Source organism: Sphaerodactylus townsendi, linkage group LG09 (assembly GCF_021028975.2).
Source record: "Sphaerodactylus townsendi isolate TG3544 linkage group LG09, MPM_Stown_v2.3, whole genome shotgun sequence".
Classification (NCBI taxonomy): Eukaryota; Metazoa; Chordata; class Lepidosauria; order Squamata; family Sphaerodactylidae; genus Sphaerodactylus; species Sphaerodactylus townsendi.
Genome location: NC_059433.1, coordinates 56,378,285 through 56,400,440, shown reverse-complemented (window position 1 = coordinate 56,400,440; position 22,156 = coordinate 56,378,285). Strand labels below are relative to the sequence as shown.

General features: G+C 45.3%; 1 protein-coding gene across 1 annotated transcript in view; it reads left to right on the top strand.

The window, feature by feature from the left end:
* LOC125438770 (cytochrome P450 7A1) overlaps positions 1-3,440 on the top strand; it is a 40,831-nt gene extending 37,391 nt beyond the window's left edge. Inside the window, exon 9 of the mRNA XM_048507289.1 lies at positions 2,445-3,440. Coding sequence (XP_048363246.1) covers positions 2,445-2,744 — 300 coding nt within the window. The 3' untranslated portion in view covers positions 2,745-3,440. The remainder of the gene's footprint in view (positions 1-2,444) is intronic.
* Positions 3,441-22,156: the final 18,716 nt, after the last annotated feature.

Here is a 22,156-nt window from a genome sequence, read left to right as displayed (position 1 = left end):
GAAAAGCAGTTTTAAAAGTACATGTACATGTAAAAGTACATTTAAAAGTGCTTGTAACCAGGCTTCTGGATCAATTAGTAGCCATGCATAGCGTCGATTGGATAACTGCATTTCGCAAAGCCGCTATAGCGTATTTACCATAGACATCCGTATGGCGCCTTCCGGCCACCCGGTGATGGGCTTAAAACGGTTCGTTTGCGGTATTTCTGTGCATTTTTTACCGTTTGAATTTTTGGCCTGCAGGCCGGGTTTTCTTAGCACCAAAATGTCAAGCTATCGTCAGGTGACCTTCCATTGATACAGCCGGTTTTAGTGGTCAATCAGGTCCAAAGCGACCGTGGGTGACTCATCCCATTATTTCCAATGGAGCTTAATAGTAGATGGGTTATCATGGAGGGTCCAACTTTGGACCCTCTTTGAATCGGGCTTCACTAAACCCAGTGGCACGTAAGGATAGTCTCCGCTGATATCGCTCAGTTTCCAGGAGGCGAATCGAGGTCCAAAGTTAACTTCAAATGTTCACCTCATTGTTTCCAATGGGAGCTATAGATGGGCTACCCTTTAGTCCATAACTTTGGACCCCTGAGCCGCAAACTTCACCAAACTGGGTGGTATACCGAGATAGTCCCCTAAAGATAGCCGCAAAATTTTGGTAATGTTATTAAACATTGCTCCCTCCTGACAGACACCCTCAAATTCTTCCTCCGGTTCCTCTTTGGAGTGGATTTAAAGGGAGAATCTGGGCTCCCAGATTAAAAAACATTGAAAGTGTTGTTGAAGGTTTTCACAACAGATTCAACTGGATGTTGTGGATTTTATATTGTGGGAGTTGTGTTCAGGGATCTTGTTCTGAACGTTATCTGTGGTTGAGACGAGGTAATTACAGAGAAGCCCCACAGCAAGAGAAGTCTGGACAGTACAAATAGACTTCTCTCCGGCGTATACACCTCAAAGATACCACAAAGGTATGCAGGTTGTTTGATAGAACAGATCGCTCAGACCACAGCCATCGCAGTCACAGTAGTAACTATTAACAACCAACATTGACAATGATGCCGTTTGGGGTGGATGGGTGGGAAATCTACCCTGAAACAGTACCGCCTCAATGTTATTTAAACTAGAGGAGCCCAGAGTCTCTCTGAAGGTGGATTTGTAAGGGGAGAATTTTCTGAAAGCTTAAACAAATACGGAGTTGCTCGGTAAGGATTCCTCTCAAAAAAAGAAAAGTACCTTCTAAAATGTTGTTTAAACTAGGGGAGCCCCAAGGTGTGTTCAGATTTGTGTGGCTGGGGTGGCTGTTCATAATGCGGATGGTGACTTGAGACGACCTGGTGCAAAAAATGTTGTTTGTCAGAGGGACGCTTTCGCCCATAATAGGGGGCGAAACTCAGATTTCAACCTGGTGCATCACTTTCCTTAGCCAGTCACCGTTGCAAGCTGAAATGTCGTTCAACCTGAGACCGCGCTTGGCAATGTTTATGAGAAATGTCAGTCTCACAGCCGTGTTTAGGTTGAATCTCTCGGTGGTTCATGATCTGCTGACTCTGAGCCAAACTCCCAAGCAGAAGCCTTGCTGCTGTTTCTGCTTGAAAAAAAGGGCATAGGAAGGAAGGTTGAAAGTGTTCTGTTCTTGCTTCCATGCTCTGGAGCACGTCTCATGTTGCTGGGCCCTCAGAAACTTCCTAATAGCAAAGGAGCACCTGAGCAGATGAAGGTTTCAAATCCCAGTGGAGTTATTTGTTTATGAAATCCTGTCAGTGGATCAAATAACCTCTTTCACTAAAATCTGTTAACATTTTTTTGTATCACAGGCTCCAAGCTCCAACCTCCTTGGGCCAGCACAATCACATACCAAACACCAGATCCAGAGCAACATTTTTGTAATTCTGAAATTGCTAATTTTGGTCAGAGCAGAGGAATAATTACGGTTGCATTCCTAAAAACACTTTCTTAAATATAGTGCAATTTACTTCTAAGTACAGCTGCTGAGGATCATTCTCCTTGAGCTCTGTCTTAGTAGTTCGCAAACATTTTCCCCATTTTCAATATTATCCACGTGCGCTGGCACAATATGAATAGAAACCACAACATGGAAGTATAAAGGGGCATAATCTCGAATTCAAAATGGTTCTGGTAGCACTACTCTGAAGTTCTGTTGGGACATGGCGTTCAGTTCTCGCTATACGTCCTTTGAAAATTGTATCTGACGGCCTTTTAATAGTTTCGACATATTCGGTTTTGTTTACGAGCCTGACATTTTAAGATTTTAAGATCTTGTATTTGGAAACTGAAAGTTGCTCGAGATTGCCATAAACAACAATTTTTGTTTAAGTTAAACATAAAGGGTTGAATATTCATGTTGCATGCAAAAATGTGAAATTTTCTAACACTGACTTTTAGTAATATTTCATTTACAACCACATTATTTGGGGTTTTGTTAACAGACATTCAAGTACGACCGTTTCCTTAATCAAAATGGAGAAGAAAAGACTGTTTTCTATCGAAGTGGCCAGAAGTTAAAATATTACTACATGCCATTTGGAACAGGACTTGCCAAATGCCCTGGAAGATTATTTGCAGTTCATGAAATTAAACAATTTTTGACTTTGTTGCTTTCCTGCTTTGAGGTGGAGCTAGTGGACAAGAATGTGACATGCCCTTTATTAGACCAGTCGCGCGCTGGACTTGGTATATTACAACCTGCGACTGATGTTGATTTCAAGTATAGATTAAAACCTCTTTGAATGCAGCTAAATATTTACTCAGATGGTTATGCAATGTACTAAGAATAATGAGAGTTTGAAGCAACTATTTATATAAGCTGAGAATAACAAGAGTTTGACGCAATTATTAATATAACTTAAAACAGTTTGTGAAGGAAAGGCTCTCCTTTGGAAATCTAATTGAGGACCACATTTTTACAGGCTCTCAGTCAATAAGAGGTATTGTTCAGTCCACTAACTATACTAGTGCTATATCTGCAGTAGAGTCCTTCACCCCAATGAGGGTAAAGGGGAGGGAAATATTTATATACAGGTGCATTGTGTTCTGAAGAGGTTTGTGAGCGTACACCTTGCAGCGGATCTCTGGAGAGAGGAGTGCTTCATCTCTGTCCAGTAGAAACCCTTCCCATGCTGCTGCCCTTTATGTCCTAGCAAACAAATCTTGCAGACAAACATGAAATCAGGGGTTGGGACTGAGAGAAGTTGTTTGTACAAAACTCGCACGGACTGATGATCGCAGCAATAGTATGGAATGTGTGTGCAGTAAACCCATGGCTGCTGATAACTGAGGGCTTTTATACCTGGGTATTCTGCTTTGTTATGGTTCGAAGTGTCAGCAGCCTTTTGAACAGGATTTTTCCCAACGTTAAAGTTTATGTGTGCATCTATGTGTGTGTGTATGAGCAATTTTACTAAATAAAAGCTTGATCTCTGTAAGTATCATGTATTGTCAATGAATAAATAATTGGGGCTATGAAAGGAACTGTGTATGCCTCAGACGAATGTGATTTTTGAAAATAGTCAGTTCTTATTCAGTTCCATTAAGTAACATCACAAAAATGTTGTTAAGGTGCAACTGAAAGATTTTTACACAGGAACATTAAAAGGCACTCTGTAGTCATACATGTGTCAAATGCACTTAGGACTCCCCTAGCACAAACTGAATACTACACACTTGCCTCAACTCTCAGTGGGAAAATTGTCCCAAGCACAAAGGGCAGATATTTTTAGAAACAAAGGTGGGCACACATGTACATGTGTGCACAGACACACACAAATTCCAATGCCTCACAAAAACTTCAAAAGACACACATTAAACCAAGAGGTGGGATTCAGCAGGTTCTCACAGGTTCCCGAGAGTAGGTTACTAATTATTTGTGTGTGCCGAGAGGGGGTTACTAATTGGTGATTTTGCCATGTGATTTTTGCCTTAGTTATGCCCCTCCTTTCAGCAGTAGCACGCAGAACTTGAAGCAGTCTAGCATGGCAGCCCGCTTCTGCGTGCATTCGTTTCCCGCCCAAGGACCAGCGCAGCGGCTGCGTCCTTGCTACAGCCCCGCCCAGGAATGCCCCGCCCCTGGAATGCCCCATCACGCCCCCGTCGTGCCCCACCCAGCCCCGTTGGCGCTACGCCACAGTTTGAATCCCACCACCATGGGAACCTGTTACTAAAATTTTTGGATCCCACCACTGATTAAACCATGTCGAGCGGATAAAAAAGATATACAACTTAAACATCCGCGGGTATTACAGTGTTTGAAGGATGGCTGAGGGAAGGCTACAGTTCATTGTAATTGTAGGGTCTTAACGTTCAATCGTAAATTCGAATAAATTTGGTATGTACACTAAGTGTACGCGTATTACCTTTATTTTTAGATGACATATGAGTTGCATCAGGTACCAACTAAAAGGATGCTTTTCTTTCCCATAACGAGGGGGGGGGGGAGGAGTGAGGGAGGGAGAACTTGGAAAAAGAGTGAGAGCAATCATGTCCCAACCCCAGCCTCCTCTTCTCAAGAATAAACATTCCCAAGTCTCTCAGTTTTTTCTTGTAGAGCTTGATCTCCAGCCCCTGATCATCCTCATTGCTACCCTCTGCACCCAATCCATTCTGTCCACATCATTTTGAAGTGAGGTCTCCAGAACGGCACACAGTGCTCAAAGTGCAACCTGACCATGCAGTGTATAGAGGAGTGACAACATCTTGCTAAGACCACATTAGCCTATGTTGCTGCTGCATCACACTGACTGTTCATATTCAGCTTATAGTTCACCCATACCTGTATACCTTGTTCACACAGTGCTACCAGAAATGTATCCCTATTCAGTATGTGTGCTTCTCACTTCCTCACCAAAATGCAGCATGCTAGGTCCAGCTGATAGAAGGCAAGAATGGAGTATTGTGTGGTTTCTGGGCTGTATGGCTGTGCTCTAGTAGCATTTTCTCCTGACGTTTTGCCTGCATCTGTGGCTGGCATCTTCATGATCCTCTGAAGAGAGAAGGCAGCACCCAGTCCAAAAGAAAGCCACCATGGTTAACAAGGCAGGTTGAGGAAATTATCAGAAAAAGAAGATGTCTTTTAGAAAATGGAAGTCCAGCTCGACTGATGAAGAATATGAGAGGGAACACAAATGGTGGCAAAAGAGAAGCAAGTTAGCTTTAAGGGAGGCAAAAAAGGATTATGAGGAATGCATGGCTGCGAACATCAAGACCAGCAACAAACAGTTCTTCAAGTACACCAAAAGTAGGAAGCCAGCTAGGGAAGCAGTAGGTTAGATGACGAAGGAACAAAAGGTGTGCTAAAGGCTGACAGGGAGATTGCAGAGAAGCTGAATGAATTCTTCACATTTGTCTTCACCCAAGAGGAGGTGAGGAAAATTCCTGCACCTGAACCAAGCTTCTTAGGAAGCGAATCCGAGGAACTAGCAAAGATAGTGGTAGACAAGGAAGAAGTTCTGGCAGCCATTGATAAACTAAATGCTACCAAATCCCCTGGCCCAGATTGCATTCACCCAAGAGTTCTTAAAGAGCTCAAGCATGAAAACATGATCTTCTGCACTTTAATAAAATCTATCCCCATGGAAATCAGCCTCCATCCCTGAAGACTGGAAGATGGCCAATGTCACACCAATCTTTAAGAAAGGATCTAGGGGGACCCGGGAAATTACAGGCCAGTCAGTTTGACATCTGTTCCTGGTAAATTAGTAGAATCTATCATTAAAGATATGGAAGAGATAGAAAAAGTGCAGAGAAGGGCAACGAGGATGACGCCAGGATATAGCTACACCTTCCTTATGAGGGAGAGTACGCTGCAGAGCTAGACTCTTTAGCTGGACAGAGAGATCGCCTGAGGGGGGATGGCATGATTAAAGCCCCATAAAATTATGATTGAAGTCTATAAAATTATAAAAATGTTGACAGAGAGAATTTTTTCTCTTTTCTCCCAATACTAAAACCAGGGGGCATTCATTGAAAATGCTGGGAAAGAATTAGGACCAATAAAAATAAACATTTCTTCACGGAACACATGATTCGTGTTTGGAATATGCTGCCACAGGAGACAGGCATGGCTACCAACCTGGATAGATTTTGCGGGTTTGGTACAGATTTCCGTGGAGGAGTTCAATCTATGGTTACCAATCTTGATCCTCCTTGATCTGAGATTGCAAAGGCCTTAGCAGACCAGGTGCTCGGGAGCAGCAGCAGCAGCAGCAGGCCATTGCTTTCACATCCTGCATGTGAGCTCCCAAAGGCATCTAGTGGGCCACTGTGAGTAGCAGAGTGCTGGACTAGATGGACTCTGGTGTGATCCAGCAGGCTCTTTCTTATGTTCTTAAGATGCCAGCCACATATGCAGGTGAAACGTCAGGAGAAAATGCAACTAGAACACCGCCATACATCCCGGAAACTACACAACACTCCATTGATTCTGGTCATGAAAGCCTTTGACGAAGGCAACAATGTTCCCACCCACCCCTTTATGTGGGTAAGATGCAAAATGGCTTGTCCAGACCTCCATCTCCACCAAGCCATGATTCTTCAATGATGTGGAAGATATAGTGTGGCTAGCCTCTGTTTTTCACCCAGAGACCAGCTGCAAAGCAGATAATTGGTTTGTTAGTCAAGGAAGTGTAATTCCTGTCATATACATTCACACTGTCCTCCTTGTCTAATTCTGGTAAAAGCAGAGCTTTGTTAGGGTGTTGTGGGTTTTCCAGATTGTATGGCCGTGTTCCAGTAGCATTTTCTCCTGACATTTTGCCTGCATCTGTAGCTGGCATGTTCAGAGGATCTGATGGTAGTAAAGCAAGTATATACACCTAAAAAGCTTTGCTATTGGCTTCCTAGCAGGCAGAGAGACGGAGACACTTCAGAGAAATACCTCACAAAGGCATGAGTTAGAAACTGCGCATATATGAACAGATATTCCTCCAAAGCCCGAGACTTGCAAAAAGCAGAAAGTTTATACCCTTGGATATTAAATGATCTGCAATTTGGAGTGAGTGGTATAGTGGTCATGTTTGCAGATGACACAAAATTATTCAGGATGTTGAAAACAAACTATGACGATGAAGAGCTCCGGGACATCTCCACAAATCAGGTGAGTTGGCAACAATGTGGCAGATGAAATTCAGTGTTGTTAAGTATAAGATGATTCACACTGGAACAACTTCAAGTATATGCTAATGAGGTCTGAACTTGCTGAGACAGAGGCCCCTTCCACACAGGCAAAGTACAGTGGGTTGCAGTTGGAAGAAAGCCACCCGTGTTGCCTTTGGGATGTTCGCATGCCTTCTTGCAGAAGCAACCTGTGTCGCTGTCATGCCTTTGCATGGAGATGTGGTTTTTTTTTAGTAAAAACTCACCTGCCATGCTGCATAGCTGTGGAGGAGGGCAGGCATGGTCCCCACAGCCATGCTGACGTCTCACGATACTGCACGGCATCCCTGTGTCCCCACTTGGCTACACAACTGTGCGGGAATGACTTTTCAAAAACTGGGAAGCAAGCACTTCACAGGGCAGCCGTTCGATTGCAAATGGCTGCAATCTGCATTACAACAAAAGAATTGCGAATAGCGCAATTATTGAATAACCCATTTTGGGGAGGCAAACACAGGGCAGCCTCACTTTAGGGGTGGGAGCTGTGTGAAGTTTCCCTCCGAAATGGGTTTCTTCTGTCCCCAGCCCGAGTTTATTGGCCCGTGCAGAAGGGGCTTGAGAGGTGAAAAGATCTTAGGGGTCATGTTGGATAGCTCAATGAAAGTGTCAACCCAATGTGCTATAGCAGTGAAAAGGAAAATATTTATGCTGGGAATGATTGATCTAATTTTAGTGGAAAGTTATTTCTCATTAAAAAAACTGAGCAGCCATGTTTCTAATACACTATTAGTAGAGTGTATTAGAGTGTATTATTATTAGAAGTGTATTATTCTAATCCACTCCTAGCACTATTAGCAGCAGTGGCGTAGTGGTTAAGCTGGTAAAACAAGTGAACTTGGAGGAACCGAAGCTTTGATTCCCTGTTTCCAGCCATCTATGCTGTGGAGGTCGGTCTGTAAACTGGGGAATTCACATTAGCCTGCACACTCCAACACAGGCGTGCTTGGAGTGACCTTGGGTTGGGTCACAGTTCTTCTCTGAGTTGGTTCAGCCCCACCCACCTCACAGGGTGTTTGTTGTGAGGGGGGAAGGGAAAGGAGTTTGTAAGCCCCTTTGAGTCTCCTATAGGAGAGAAAGGGGGGATATAAATCCAACTATTATTATTGTTGTTGTTATCATCATCATCATCATCATCATTATTATTATTATTATTATTATTATTATTATTATAGCAAAATACTTTATTAGGGAAAGCTCTTGACTTTTTCAAAGAGTACACATTGCCTCACTTTTAAGGTCATTCGACAATAGTAACCTCAAACTGCCTAGCTCCTCATCCAATACCTGGCTTTCTTTCACAGAAGTCAACAAAACTACGCCAATTTTCATCAGAGACACTTGTTCCGTTTTTCTTATTTACATAACCTGTAATAACTTCAGTTGACAAGGTTATTTTGCCTCAGCCAAAAACAGATAAAAGATTTTCAGAGTGAGTCAGTTAAGGGTAATTCATTTTTCAGTTAATTTCAGTGCGTAAATAACTTCTAAATTTCCAGAATACCAAAATTAGATTATTATTACCGGTTTATTGATTTGTAATACATAAATATGCTCCTTTCATCCACTGGATCATCTTCCTCTCAAATCCAGTGACTGTTTGCTAACAAGTCACGGCTGACCTATGGTAACCCCATAGAGTTTCTAAGGCAGCAGATTTCAAGAGGAGGTTTCCCATTGCCTGCTGCAGTAGCTACCAGGACTGTAAATGGTTCTTACGTTTAAGGGCCAAACAGTTTGAGGCAAGGGGACTTTAAGGGTTATCTCTTCCTGTACTGTCCTACTCTGTGACCTACTCTGTTTTCAGAGGTGAGGTGGGTGGGAATCAGAACTAGGGCTCTTTAAGTTGGAGTATTTCATCTACCCTTCTCCCTTGAGGTTTGGCTACAGGAGTGGTCTTAGTCACTGGGCAGTTGTCTTAGTCCTCAGGAGCAGCTGGCCCAGGTTGGGAAAGGCCCTGACTGCCCATGTTCTCACCTCAGTGATTGATGGGGAAAGAACAGTGAGAGCAGGCTTCCACTGTGGCACATGTCTCCTTCCAGGGCTTGGTAGCTGGCAAAACCTGCTATGCACCCCCCCCCCTCCTGACTGCCACCTGTCCCCTTGGAAACTGGCTTGATGGCCACCCCTTACTTTCGGTTGGACTGGTTTTAGGGGTGGTGACAGGGGGACAGTGACAGGGGGCAACAGAGAGTTCAGTGATTCTGGGGTACCAACCTGGAGTTTTTTCAGGATCCCAGAATCACTAAGAGTTCCCCTGCTTGACTGATGCCTACCCTACCATCCTTTAGGGGCCAAGTCAGACTTTCAGTTCAATTGAAATTCTAAGAGATCTCCAGATCCCACCTGAAGGTTAGCAATCTTGACAGAGGGATAGCTATATTACTGGTACTTGTTCTACATGGACTTACTAGGCTTGAAGATTAGGCTTGCAGTCAGGGCTGTGATTCCTCACTGCCTGTGGATGGAATAGTGGCAGAAGTTGCAAGAGGTACTTTTAACCTTCTGGTTTACCTGATGTTTCTAGAGAACATTGAAATGACCACAGATTTTTCTGTGATTACCCCAAGGACTCCCTCAAGAGGCCTATTTCTACTTTGTTAGTTTTCTCATTGTCAATAATATGACAATTTAGTGTTGCTTAGTTAATTTGTTGCTATCCTGTTGCTGATCCAGGGATGTTTTTTAGTATTATACTTCTTCTGCTAGGGTGTTTCTCTTTGTAATTCAGAAGTTCTTTTTAGCAATGCAGTGTATTTTGGCTAATTCTGTGTATTTCTTTTGGGAGGTTGAAAAGTAGAATACAAATATGATGATGGTATGGTACGTAGGCAGGGAGTTTCAAACCCTAGTCCTCGACTGAAAAAGGGAAATTGTCAGGAAAGCAAGCTGGGAGGTGGGATTAGTACATTTACTTGTTCGTTTTGCTGTTTAAATGATACTTCTTATTCTGGTTTCCTATATAATAGAAGCAGATGTAGGAATAAAAACACATCTTCCAGCATCATCTGTAGTTTGAGCCTCAGACTACAGCCATCAACTTTACAGAAATCCATGTCTTTTACAATACAGCAGATAAGGCATATGATTATGTACTGATAATCTGCATCCTTGAACATATAGCCTTGAACAGTGCCAGTCAAGGCCTTTCAATACTACAGCTATCTTTAATCACCAATATAGTAAATTGCAGCACCAATTACCCTTGAACTTTTGAACAACTGAACCGATTTCCATTAAATAACACCAGATATGTTATAGTGTAAAACACATTCTGTTAACCCAGAAAAAAGCAACACCTTAAAGATAAAAGGCATTATTTGGCACCTATTTAGAATGCTAAGAGTGTAACCATAACAGTAGAATTGACTAAGACTGAGGCTTAAGGGTTTAAGATTTATACTGAGAATATGTACTTTTTATGCTATAAATGTTTTAAAAATTATGAAGTAATACAATTACATGAAATAATTCTGAGACTGAAATCAAATTAACATACATGGATGAAACATTATGTATTGGATTTTATGACACCAATTTAATGGCCCATGGCAACACACCATCATGAGATACATCATGCTAACAAACAATATGATTAAAATAGAGACATGGGGCTACAATGCTAATGGTTATTTCATAAAACATTTTATATCAAACAGATGAGGGTTGTATTTGCAATTTTACTTCCAGAAGTTACTTCCAGAAGTTATTTAGGGATGTGATTATATTAGTATTTTCAGGAAGAGGTCAATATTAGCAATTGTAGCATTTCAAAATGATTGGTACAAGGTACCTCACCAAAGTCTCCTCAGTAAGTATAGCAATTATGCGATAAGGGGATGGGTTCTCTTATGGATTAAAATTGGTTAAACAACAAGAAGTAAAAAGTAGAAATAAATGGACAGTTCTCCCAATGGAGAGAAGTAAGCAGGGGATCTCACAAGGACTGGTACTGAGGTTGATGTTATTTTATTTGTTCACAAATGACATGAAACTGGGGGTGATGAGCAGTGAAGTAGCCAAGTTTGACAATGACACAGAATTATTCAGGATGATGAAAACAAAAGTGAATACTGAAGATCTCCAGGAAGATCTCCACAAACTGGGTGAGTTATCAACAATGCGGCAAATGAAGTTCAGTGTAGCTAAGTGTAAAATAATGAACACTGGAATAAAACCCCCACTGTCACTACATGCTAATAGTTCTTGAACTTGCTGAGATGAAAGTGGAAAGAATTTCCAGCATATGGCTCAATGAAAATGTCACACCAGTACACGGCAGCAGTGAAAAAGCCAAATTGTTGGCGATTGATAGCAAAGGGATTGAATATAAAATGGCCAATATTATAATGGATTTATAGATCTATGGTGTAGCTACTGGATGTAGCAAAGCCCAAAAAAGTACAGAGGATGGCAAACAAGATAATCAAGAGGCTGGAGTACCTTTCCAATGAGGATGGCTGAAGAGCCTGAGACTTCTCAGTTTAGAAAAGAGATGACTACAGAAGACATGTTAGGGGTTTATAAAATTATGCATGGGTTAGAAGACAGTGAACAGAAAGATCCGTTTTTCCCTTTCTTCATGACCATGGTGATCTTCAGGGCCCAAGAAAAGACTTTTCATTCATTATACCAAAATTATGGAATCTCCTCCACAGGAGATTTGTCCGTCCCCCTCAATCATTACCTTCTGCTGGCAGTTGCAGACGTAATTGTTTGATTTTTTTCCCGTGACCCTCCTTCCTGTTAATGTATTTTGTTTAATTGCTTATATATTTTGTTTTAATGGTGTTTTTAACCATTCAATATATTTTAAAGCCTTTTTAATTGTAGTGCAGTGTAAGCAGGGGGAAAGGTAGCATTCAAAAGCTTTCAGTAAATAAATGCCACAGTATAGGGCAAGTCCTTGGCTTCATCACCAACCAAAAGGGAGACTGTAACCAAGAAATCAGAAGAAGATTGAGACTAGGAAGAGCAGCCATGAAGGAGCTAGAAATTTTTTTAGCGTTACTGGCAACCAAGATGTTTAATTAATTCATCCATAAACATGGGCATGAATCCATAATGTTGAAATACACACAAATGTTGGACTCTGTGTTCAATTAGAACAAAAGATCCAGTTGCAGTAGTCACTCTGTTCGTTTGCAAGACTTGTTTGTTTCATAATGGTCATTTTGTTATCTCTTAAATAAACTTCATGGGCTAAAGGCTGAACCAACTTGGGTGGTGCATTTTTTACTGCATCTCCAAACTATAAACTAATTAAAGCAAATTGCCTCAATTAAAGCAATTACATGTCCATAATTGTTAGCAGTACCAATAAATATTACTTACAATTCAAATCTCTGATTTCATTGATTTCAGAAATGGACAATGACACATTTAGTTCAAAAGAACTCATGAATCACACAAGAAAACCACTGCTGGGTCAGACTGGTGGTCCATCTAGTGACCCAGCATCTTGTTTCACCAGTTGTCCTGGAGAGCCAACAAACAGGCCAAGATCTTCTACTGTTGTTGCCTCCTAGCACAGGTATTCAGGGTTTGCTGCCTCTGAAAGTTACATTTAGGTACTGCGGATAGTAGCCACTGATAGACCTATGTTACGCGAATCTATCTAATCTCCTTTTAAAATAATCAATGTCTGTGATCATTCTATGTTCTCTGGCAGTGATTTCTACAATTTAATTACTCATTGGTTAGTGTACTACCTTCTGTCCATCCTACATGTATTGTGCAGCAATTTCATCAGGTGGCTCTGAGTTGTATAGTTATAGCAGAGAGAAAAAGCTCTTGTCACTTTTTTCTCATCAAGCATAATTTTATGAACCTCTATCATGCCCCCCATTGCTTTTTTCTAAACTACCTTTCTTCACAGGAAAGGTGTTCCAACCCCTTGATTATCTTGGCTGCTTTCTTCCACAATTTTTTCCTGCTCTGCAATGTTTTTAAGATCCAGTGACCAAAACTGTATGCAGTATTACTGGTGAGGCTGCGTCATAGATATATACAAGGGCACTGCAACATTATTTTCAGTGCCTTTCCTAATCCTCAACATTGAGTTTGCTTTTTTCATGCTGCCTTACAATGAGTCGACTTCACAGAGGTATCAACTATGACCTCAAGATCTCTTTGATCGCAAACAGTTCAAGTGACATCAGCATGTATTTACAATTAGGATTTTTTTGTCCCTGCATCCACTCACACCAATTTATGAAACCATAAAAGCGTGGCTCCTAAGAATCACAGCTGGAATTGTGTTTATAGAAGGTATCACTGCTCCTTATCTCTTTTTGGAGGGTGGGGGGTGGGAGAGCCAGGAGACAATCCTATATGCTAGAAGCAAAACATAGGGTAACATGTAGATAGCAGATTTTAACAGAGTAGGGAATTGGTGGAAATTGCTCTCTCCCATCCCTCAATTTTGTTAACTCTCACACAGAGAAAGAGTTAATACGAAGTCAGGACAATTTCTTTCCTCCATCTGCAGCTGTCTGCTCCTCAACTCCCACTGTTTCCAAAAACCCACAGCCTCAGCAATAATTATGGAATGCATGGTAGCATCAGCAAAGAATCTTCCAATGAAATCCTCTTGACTGACAATTCTTAAGGTCAAAGTCAAATTCAAATACAACAAATACAAAACCTTTAATGGCATATAAAGAGTGGTAAAATACAGATTATGTTAAAACCAATTGACTAAAATTTACACAAAGGTTTCACTCTTGATCCAAGTGCCTTTGTTAAAAACCTGGCAACTGATTCAGTAGTGTGGGGATGATGGTCACTTCAAAGCAGGTGTAGAAACTATTTCCTTGTCTGTGATCTCTACTGAAAAGGTGATTCTCTTCAAGATGGCCCTTCTTTCGAGAAAAAAGCAACCGATAGACTGCCAAATCTTTGCAATGAAGGAGCACGTGTTCAGTTGTTTGGGGTAGGCCAGCTGCACAGGAACAAGTCCTGTTTCTCACTGTGGGATGCCATGATATCTGTCCTCTTTGTTTTTTGGAGCAGTCATGGTAACACATTTAGCCGAGCAAGCACTTCAAAATATCCTACTTGCGGAGATGTGGATTGAGTTAAATTACTCTCCTTATGATATTTAGCCATAAAAACCGGCAATGGTGGTGAAATGCCATAAAATGTGGGAGAACAAGTTCATGCAGGCTCCAGCTGTAGAGAAGCTGCCCCTTCAATGCTCATAGAGATGCGATTGTTTCTAAAACTCCGAGAGAGCCTGTCTTTGCGTCCATCCAGTAAAGGAGTTGGTCAAGAAAAGATACACACACTATGTTGTTTATTTGCTTGATAATTTTGGTGGTGCCAGGTGGAGTGGAAAGTGGGTGCGCTAACTTAGAAAGATATGTGAGACTGCCCGGGAGGGCTCTATAATGAAGGCGAAGCCAAGTATTTAAACAAAGAGATGCCAAACCGGGGAGAAAAAAATTGTCTTGGCTCCGGGTTTCTAAACAAAAAGGAGAGACTTGATCACGTGACTGAGTTTGGAAGACCCAATAGCAGCGCACGAAGAAACAAAAGATTGAACACTCTCCTAATTTCTCAGCGGTTTTGCTCCTACCCAGATTAGAAGCTCCGTAGAAAGTAATTGTGGCAGTAGTTTTAACTGAAAAACTTCCATTGCGGCAGGAAAAAATTGACCGCCTCTGGTGTGAAAAAATCTGGATATTGCCAACACTTTGATTTTACTTACGTATTAGAGAGTCCTGGTGGATAGCATAGAGAGGTCCAGAGTTAGCAGGAATGATGGAAGGTGATTCCTAAATATCTGTATGAATGGACCTGTTCAATCAATGTACCGTTTATTTTCCACGTGCTGAGTTTTTTTGAATTCGAAAAGATCAGCACTTTGGATTTGTTATAATTAATCGACAGGGCACTGTTTGTGCAGTACGTCGCAAAGGCTTGAAGTAGTCAAAGTCAAATTCTAAAACTGTGGATGTCAACCTTTTTCAAAGCTATTTCTGCAGTTGTTTGATAATTAAACAAAAGTAGCAAACTATACAGATACAATCTTGTTCAGCAATCACTGAACATATTTTTGCTCTGAAATGCATCAAGATAATCTTCTTTAAAGAGGGTAGGATTTTCTCTTCGTAAGCAACAGAAGGGAAGACTTCACACCTCAAAGCCCGTTTTAAGATAACAACCTCTTCAAAAATCCAGTGACAGCCAAGCTAGAAAGAATGCCACTGAAAGATACTGTTTGAAATGGTATGACGTGTAGGGATGAGCCGCTGACCCAGCAGCACCGTAGGTAGAGCGCTGGAATGCCGGCCCAACTACGGCCTTCTGGTCGCACCCGCTCCCCTGCCCCCCACCCCCTGGTGAGTCACAGGTCATGAACTACCTGGCTCACAACCACCGGGTGTCCCAGACAAGGGGACAATGGGCCCTTGCCCCCAGGTGCGGATTAGACCCAGACGCGGACACTTCCTCCTGCACGTAGCAGCCCGATGAGATCATGCATCCCATGATGATCTCTCGGTCTCCCGCTCTCCCGGTTTCCCGGTCTACCCTTCTACACGCCCCCACTAGAACCCTAATAAAAGGTGTGAGAAACTAGCATGCGGCAGAGTTGCCAGGACCACGGACCCCCGCGCTTCCCGCTGCTTTTTCGGCTCTCTTTTTTTACGGTGGATTCTTCGCTGGCACGACTCACAAAGCTGGTGCCGTAAACCCGGGAGATCTCTCGAACTCTTCCACCCTGCTTACCGTCAGCCCTGGGGAAAGGGTTGCGGTACCGACGTCCGCTGGATCGGCGCATCCAGGGACTCCACCTATGGCGGACATATCAGCTCCGTCCACTGGATCGGGCGCGATCCAGGAGGACCCGAGGAGTTCTAGGACAATCTCTCGTCCGACCGAAACAACGGTAAGTATGGGGAGCTTGGCAAAAGCAGGGCTTATATGAAGCAAGCATGTTGGCCCGAATTGAAAGCGCTTAGCTAAAGCGGCAGGGTCTCCATAAAGAGAGGGAGCCGCACAAATTGGTTGAGGAGATTGAAGCTTCAATGTCCATGGTAATTCCAGAAAGGGGGACATTGAATCTTAAGGATTAAGGGGAAAACATCACGGGCGCTATACTCTTCACACAGAGCCTCGGCCAAGCACCGATGTCACTGCTACTGACGCGGAGGCGGGCAATGTTATGTCAATACCATCAGCCTGCAGGTCTATGGCTCCCTTTGCCGTGAAGATCGCCTCTCCTTTCGACCCTTCAGCCTTCAGTTTCACCCCCGGAACTTTTCTCCTATCCACTAAATTGGACGCCTGTCCTCCTCTTTTTGCCTCCCTTTGCTTCCCCGCTTACTCCTTCAAATCCTCCCGCTGCTAGGCGGCGCCTCCTCCCACTTCGCCTCGGCTTCATTTTCTAAAGCCACCAAGCACCTCCGGTCAAAGCGCCATCGTAATGGCTGCTGTTTTCAGAAAACCCTAGCAGAGCCGTATTAGTCACGACATCTGCAAAGAAGGAAAACCCTGACGGGAAGAAGGAAGCGATGCCGACATCCTTGCCATGTGCCCCGTCCACTACACCGATAACGAGGGAGAGGATGGCATCATTTGGCGAGTTGTCGAGTACCGCCCCCTAGGTTATAACATCCTCACCGAGCTCCGCAAGGCAATGCGGGACGTAGGAATCACTAGCCCCTACGTGAGAGCCATGTTGGAAGCAGTCGCAAGGAATCACCTAATGGTTCCGGAGGACTGGAAAACCACCTTTCGCATGCTCTTGAACCCCGCGCAGTATGTGATCTGGGAAAGCGAGTTCCGTCAGCAGTGCATAAACAGGGGAGCAGCCTTTGGCAACGCCTACACCGCTACGCAGCTCTACGGCTGCGACGATTTCGCTAACCCCAACGAGCAAATTGTCCTGCCAGAGGCCACCCTTGCGGTTGCCTCTGACTGTGCCTACAAGGCGTTCGTCAAGGTCCCCAGCGCCGGACAGCCAACTCAAAGTTTCTCTACCATTCGGCAAAAACCCCAAGAGCCCTATGCTGACTTTGTGAATAGGCTCCAGGAAGCTCTCAAAAGGCAGGTAGATAGCGAGGTGGCCCAGAACGAGCTCCTTTTGTGCCTCGCCAAGGAGAACGCCTCCACTGAGTGCCGCAGAGCAATCACGGGCCTAGGCAAGAACCCTGAACTGGCCGACATGCTTAAGGCTTGCCAGGACATTGGGTCCTCCACCCACCAAGCCAACCTCCTCGCAGCAGCGCTCTCCACTGCCAGGGGACAGCCACAGGATGATTGCTTCAACTGCGGCAAGCCAGGACACTTCCGGAGGGAATGTAGGCTGCCCGGCGGGGGGGCATACAATCCCGACGGAGGGGGATCTTCCCCCAGCAGGCGAAGACCCCCAAGGCAGCCTAAAACCCGATGCCCCCAGTGCCAGAGAGGCTTCCACTGGAGAAGCGAATGCCCGTCGGGAAACTCGCACCCGGGCATCTCCCCAGCCCAAGACCAAGGAGGAGATTACTAGAGCAGCCCCAAACACCGAGACCCACGCCCAAACCACCCCCCTCTCATGGCATTTCGCTCACGTGCACCCAGCCTATATCCTTTAAGTTCCCCCACGAGGTCCTCGTTACCCCAACCCAGTATAGCGACCCCATCCCAACGGGGACCATTGGGCTGGTGTTGCCAAAGGCCTCCGCCGCTGAGCAGGGATTGTTCATCATCCCAGGAGTCATCGACTCCACGCACCAGGGACCTCATGAGCCAGGTCAAAACGACCTTAGTCTGGGATGGATAAATCCATCGCACAGATCATTGATCCTGATTGCGCTTCCTGAATTCATTCCCTGATTTCTGCCCAGGAGCTGTTCCCCCCTCCTTCCTTTCTTCCTCCTAATTTTCAACCAGCAAAGGCGGGAGGGCCAATTGGCTGACTGGCCCTCCCTGGATTAAAATCTGGGCCCATCCTGGTACCGCAGCACTGCCAGGACAGGCCCCAAGTTAAGGGGAGGCGTCCGCCACTTGCACGTACTCGCAACCCGTTTGGGTCGTGATCGCCCGGTGCATGGCGTCTTACCCAGCGCCTGGCAACTTTACCAATACCATGTTCAATGCCAGGCGCTTAGCCGAAGCCGCCCCTTAAGGAGCGGTTTCGGCGGGCGGCATTTCCCCAAGATAAATCGATCACAAATTTAGCACCTTTCCAGCCTTTCTGTGTCAACCACCAAGGTCACGGTAAGTACATTCCCCGTTGCAAGGAAGACCCCTCTCCCATCTGTGTTTTAATTTTACCCCTAATCGCCTGATTGCTTTGCCTCCCTGATGCATCCCACACCCCCGAAGCGCCCTCAAGGTCCTTTTGTATTGCAAATTAAGCATGCGTACCCACAATTCCCCCAGGGTCCGTTTGCCCCCTCCTCCCTCGGGGCTTGGACCCTCGCCTTGACGCGCCCTGATGACGTTTTGAAGCCAGCTTTCCGTCAGGTTCGCCTACCCTCTGCCCTCCCTGTCAAACAACTTAAAGAAAGAGGAGTAGGCGGCCCCCAACAGATCGCTGCACTAAAAGCAACCCTCACGTAGGCTACAAATTAAGCCTATTCATACCAAACAAATCACTGAATTCGAACTTGACCTCCCGCCATCTGCTCTAGGACCGAGCCTGGCGGGACCCGGCCCCTCCCGTAACCTGGGGAAGGGGGTGTGTTTCAGTCCTTCTTCCTACAGGTCCCCTGTGGATCCCGACTCGCCATGACCGGCCAGCCCATGGAATGGCGCCAGGAAGAAACCAACCCCATCCCGGAGATGGAACGGATCTCTCTGGAGGATCCCGCCCCGCGGCTTCAACGGAAACGCCGCCAACGTCCGGACGGCCCAAAGACCCGGATGACCTGGGGGGATGTCAAAGTGACCACCAGCCAAGCTCGGGAGTTGCTGGGTCAGCAAGGCTACCCCGAGACACCCGAGGATCTCTGTGCCGCCATCTTTGCGATCATCACCGCCAACTCGGCAGTCACCATCCTCTGCCTGCTCTGCTGCCTCCTGCCGGTGGCAGTCGGTCACCCCCTGACGAGATTTGACCAGACCAACATCTGGGAGCAATTCGCTGCCGCTGCCAACGTTTCGTCCTTCTGCCTGGGCCAGTACCTAGGAGTCGGGAGTTTGCTAAGCTCCTGCCTGCTCCCCGTCTGCAAAGCCCCTGGAGACTTCCTAGCGGAGTCTGGATTAAGCCCCTTTATGAATGCCTTGTCCATCAAGTACTCTATGAGCGCCGATTGGGGACCCGTCGTCCAAAACCCCGGCCGGCACTCTCTCCCTTGTCACTAAGACTGTCGCTAACCACAAGTCCAACACCTGCGCCCGCATTGCCGGCGTGGTAGGATGAGAGACCGGCCTGGGCCCATTCACCGGCTCGGCCAACTGGAATTGCACACACACGGAGGATATTCCCCCCGTGTACGGAAACATCCTGCTCCCCAAGGGTTGGTTCTGGACTTGCGGGGAGAGAACCTTTAACTACATCCCTGCTCGGCTTTCTGCCGGGACTCTCTGTTGCCTCAGCCGCCTCACCATCGTCCTGCCTCAGGCCCCACCCCGGGAGCCTGGGCGCTGCCGCCGCTCCGCTCTGCCCCTCGACCCCTCTTGCCGGAGCGACGCGGTCGCCCTCTCCGAGGCAGAATTCGTCTCCCTCACGACTTCCCTAGTGGGAGTCCCTGGACTTGCTTCTTACAACGCTAAGACAATTGGACGGCTGGCCTGTGCTCTTGCGAAGTCCATAAACTCTACCTCCATCGCTCTGGATGCCCTGGCCTCCGAGCAACAGGAACTTCGTCAAGCGACTTTAGATAACCGCGCCGCTATTGATTATTTGTTGTTGTTGCATCACCAAGGTTGTGAGAATGTACATAATATGTGTTGTTTTAATCTCTCTGACAATTCCCATTTGATTCATATGAAAGTGCGTGAGTTGCAAGAAGTTGTATCCAATCTGAAATATGACGTGTTGCCCCACTGGTGGTCAGCCCTCTGGAGCTGGCTACCGGGGGGATGGTTAAGTGCTATTGTACAGCTCTGCATTGGCTTGACTGTATGCCTCATCGTCAAATCTTGTTTTATTCAATGTGTATCTAATATTGCCTGTAACGTGTGTAAGAAACCCCTCGACTTTCCCTTACATCGCAACCAAGTTCTCATGTTGCACAAGCAACTCGGCCAGCTTGGCCAAACGGCGGAGGAGGTAAGCGTCCCTTTAAATCGCCCCCAACGATTCGGCCTCCCTTCTAAAACATAAAAAAGGAGGAGATGTAGGGATGAGCCGCTGACCCAGCAGCACCGTAGGTAGAGCGCTGGAATGCCGGCCCAACTACGGCCTTCTGGTCGCACCCGCTCCCCTGCCCCCCACCCCCTGGTGAGTCACAGGTCATGAACTACCTGGCTCACAACCACCGGGTGTCCCAGACAAGGGGACAATGGGCCCTTGCCCCCAGGTGCGGATTAGACCCAGACGCGGACACTTCCTCCTGCACGTAGCAGCCCGATGAGATCATGCATCCCATGATGATCTCTCGGTCTCCCGCTCTCCCGGTTTCCCCCCGGTCTACCCTTCTACACGCCCCCACTAGAACCCTAATAAAAGGTGCGAGAAACTAGCATGCGGCAGAGTTGCCAGGACCACGGACCCCCGCGCTCCCGCTGCTGGCTCTCTCCACCAGATGATATCTCCGCGTCTCGTCTCGTTCTTACGGTGACTTCGCGGGCACGACTACAAGGAAGTAAATCTGTTTCCATGCTGTTTTCATTATAATGCATAGTTTTTGTCAAGTAATGAACATGGATGCAGATTCTGTTGAGACAGAGTTATTTATAGGACATAATTCGGAAAACTATTTCAGCATGGCATGTCATTTTGCAAAACTATCTGTTAATCCAGGATTCATGACCTGAGAAAAAGCTTGGTGACCAAGGCTTCACCCAAACATCATGGCAAATACTAAACAAAGGTCTCACAAAGTCATGTATGAAAACAGCTTGTTTACTGTGCCTGGTCTTTCCCTTATTACAGCCACCTGTCCTCCCATCTTACAGATGGAGTTTGATCAAATACTTTGATGAGAAAGGCAGAATAAAAATAACTCCAATTTACAGGGATGTCCAAATGCAGGCCCCTCAGGAAACTGCAAACTAATTTCTTCCAGCAAGCCAGGATTCCAAACCGAGACGGATAAGCAGTTTTAAGTAGAGTCTGTTAAGACATCTGACTGTGGCTGTAACTACATTATATGCAGGCTTGCAAGGTAAAGAGAACTTCTGGATCAACAACTGTAAATAAAGCAAACCTGAACATATATGGAAACACCTGTGACGGCACTGCCCTGAACAGTGGTAATAAACCTGCAAAAAGTTTTTCCCAGAGCAGGCTTGCTTGACATTAATCAAATAATCACTTAAGCAAAATGGCAATAACTGAATTAATAACTGGTACATCTTAAACAGTAAAAACGCATAAATGCCTTTTTATCAGCAACAGCTGAAAGTCACATCATTAGCAAGTGAGGATTGCAGGAGCTGCCAGATAGCCCCAGCTGTGCCAATAGTCAAGTCATAGATTGACTGACATAATTAGTGACACAGCAAAATTATGTTTGGCAAGAAGCCACTTGAAAGCAGCTTACTCTTTAAACTCATAATTGCAGATTGTTAGAAAAAAGAGAACAAGTAAACAGCTGAAGCTCTAATGTTCTGGCACAGGAACCATTTTATGACTCAGATAGGCCTTTTTGTTTTAGTTTTAACAGCATTGTTTCAGTGCCCACTGGCATTTCCTGTCCAAGTCTGCTGGGCTGAAATATTTGAAGATAGAATATAAGGTCAGGACTGATGGTGCAAAGCAGGTAAAATATAGGATGTTGTGGGCAGAGGTGTATCACAAGGAAATAGTGCCTGGAGACAACCCCTTTTCTGGGTGCCCCCCTGTGCCCCCCACCCACGCCCATTTGTGCTTCGGGGTGGGGCCACCCACCTGCCG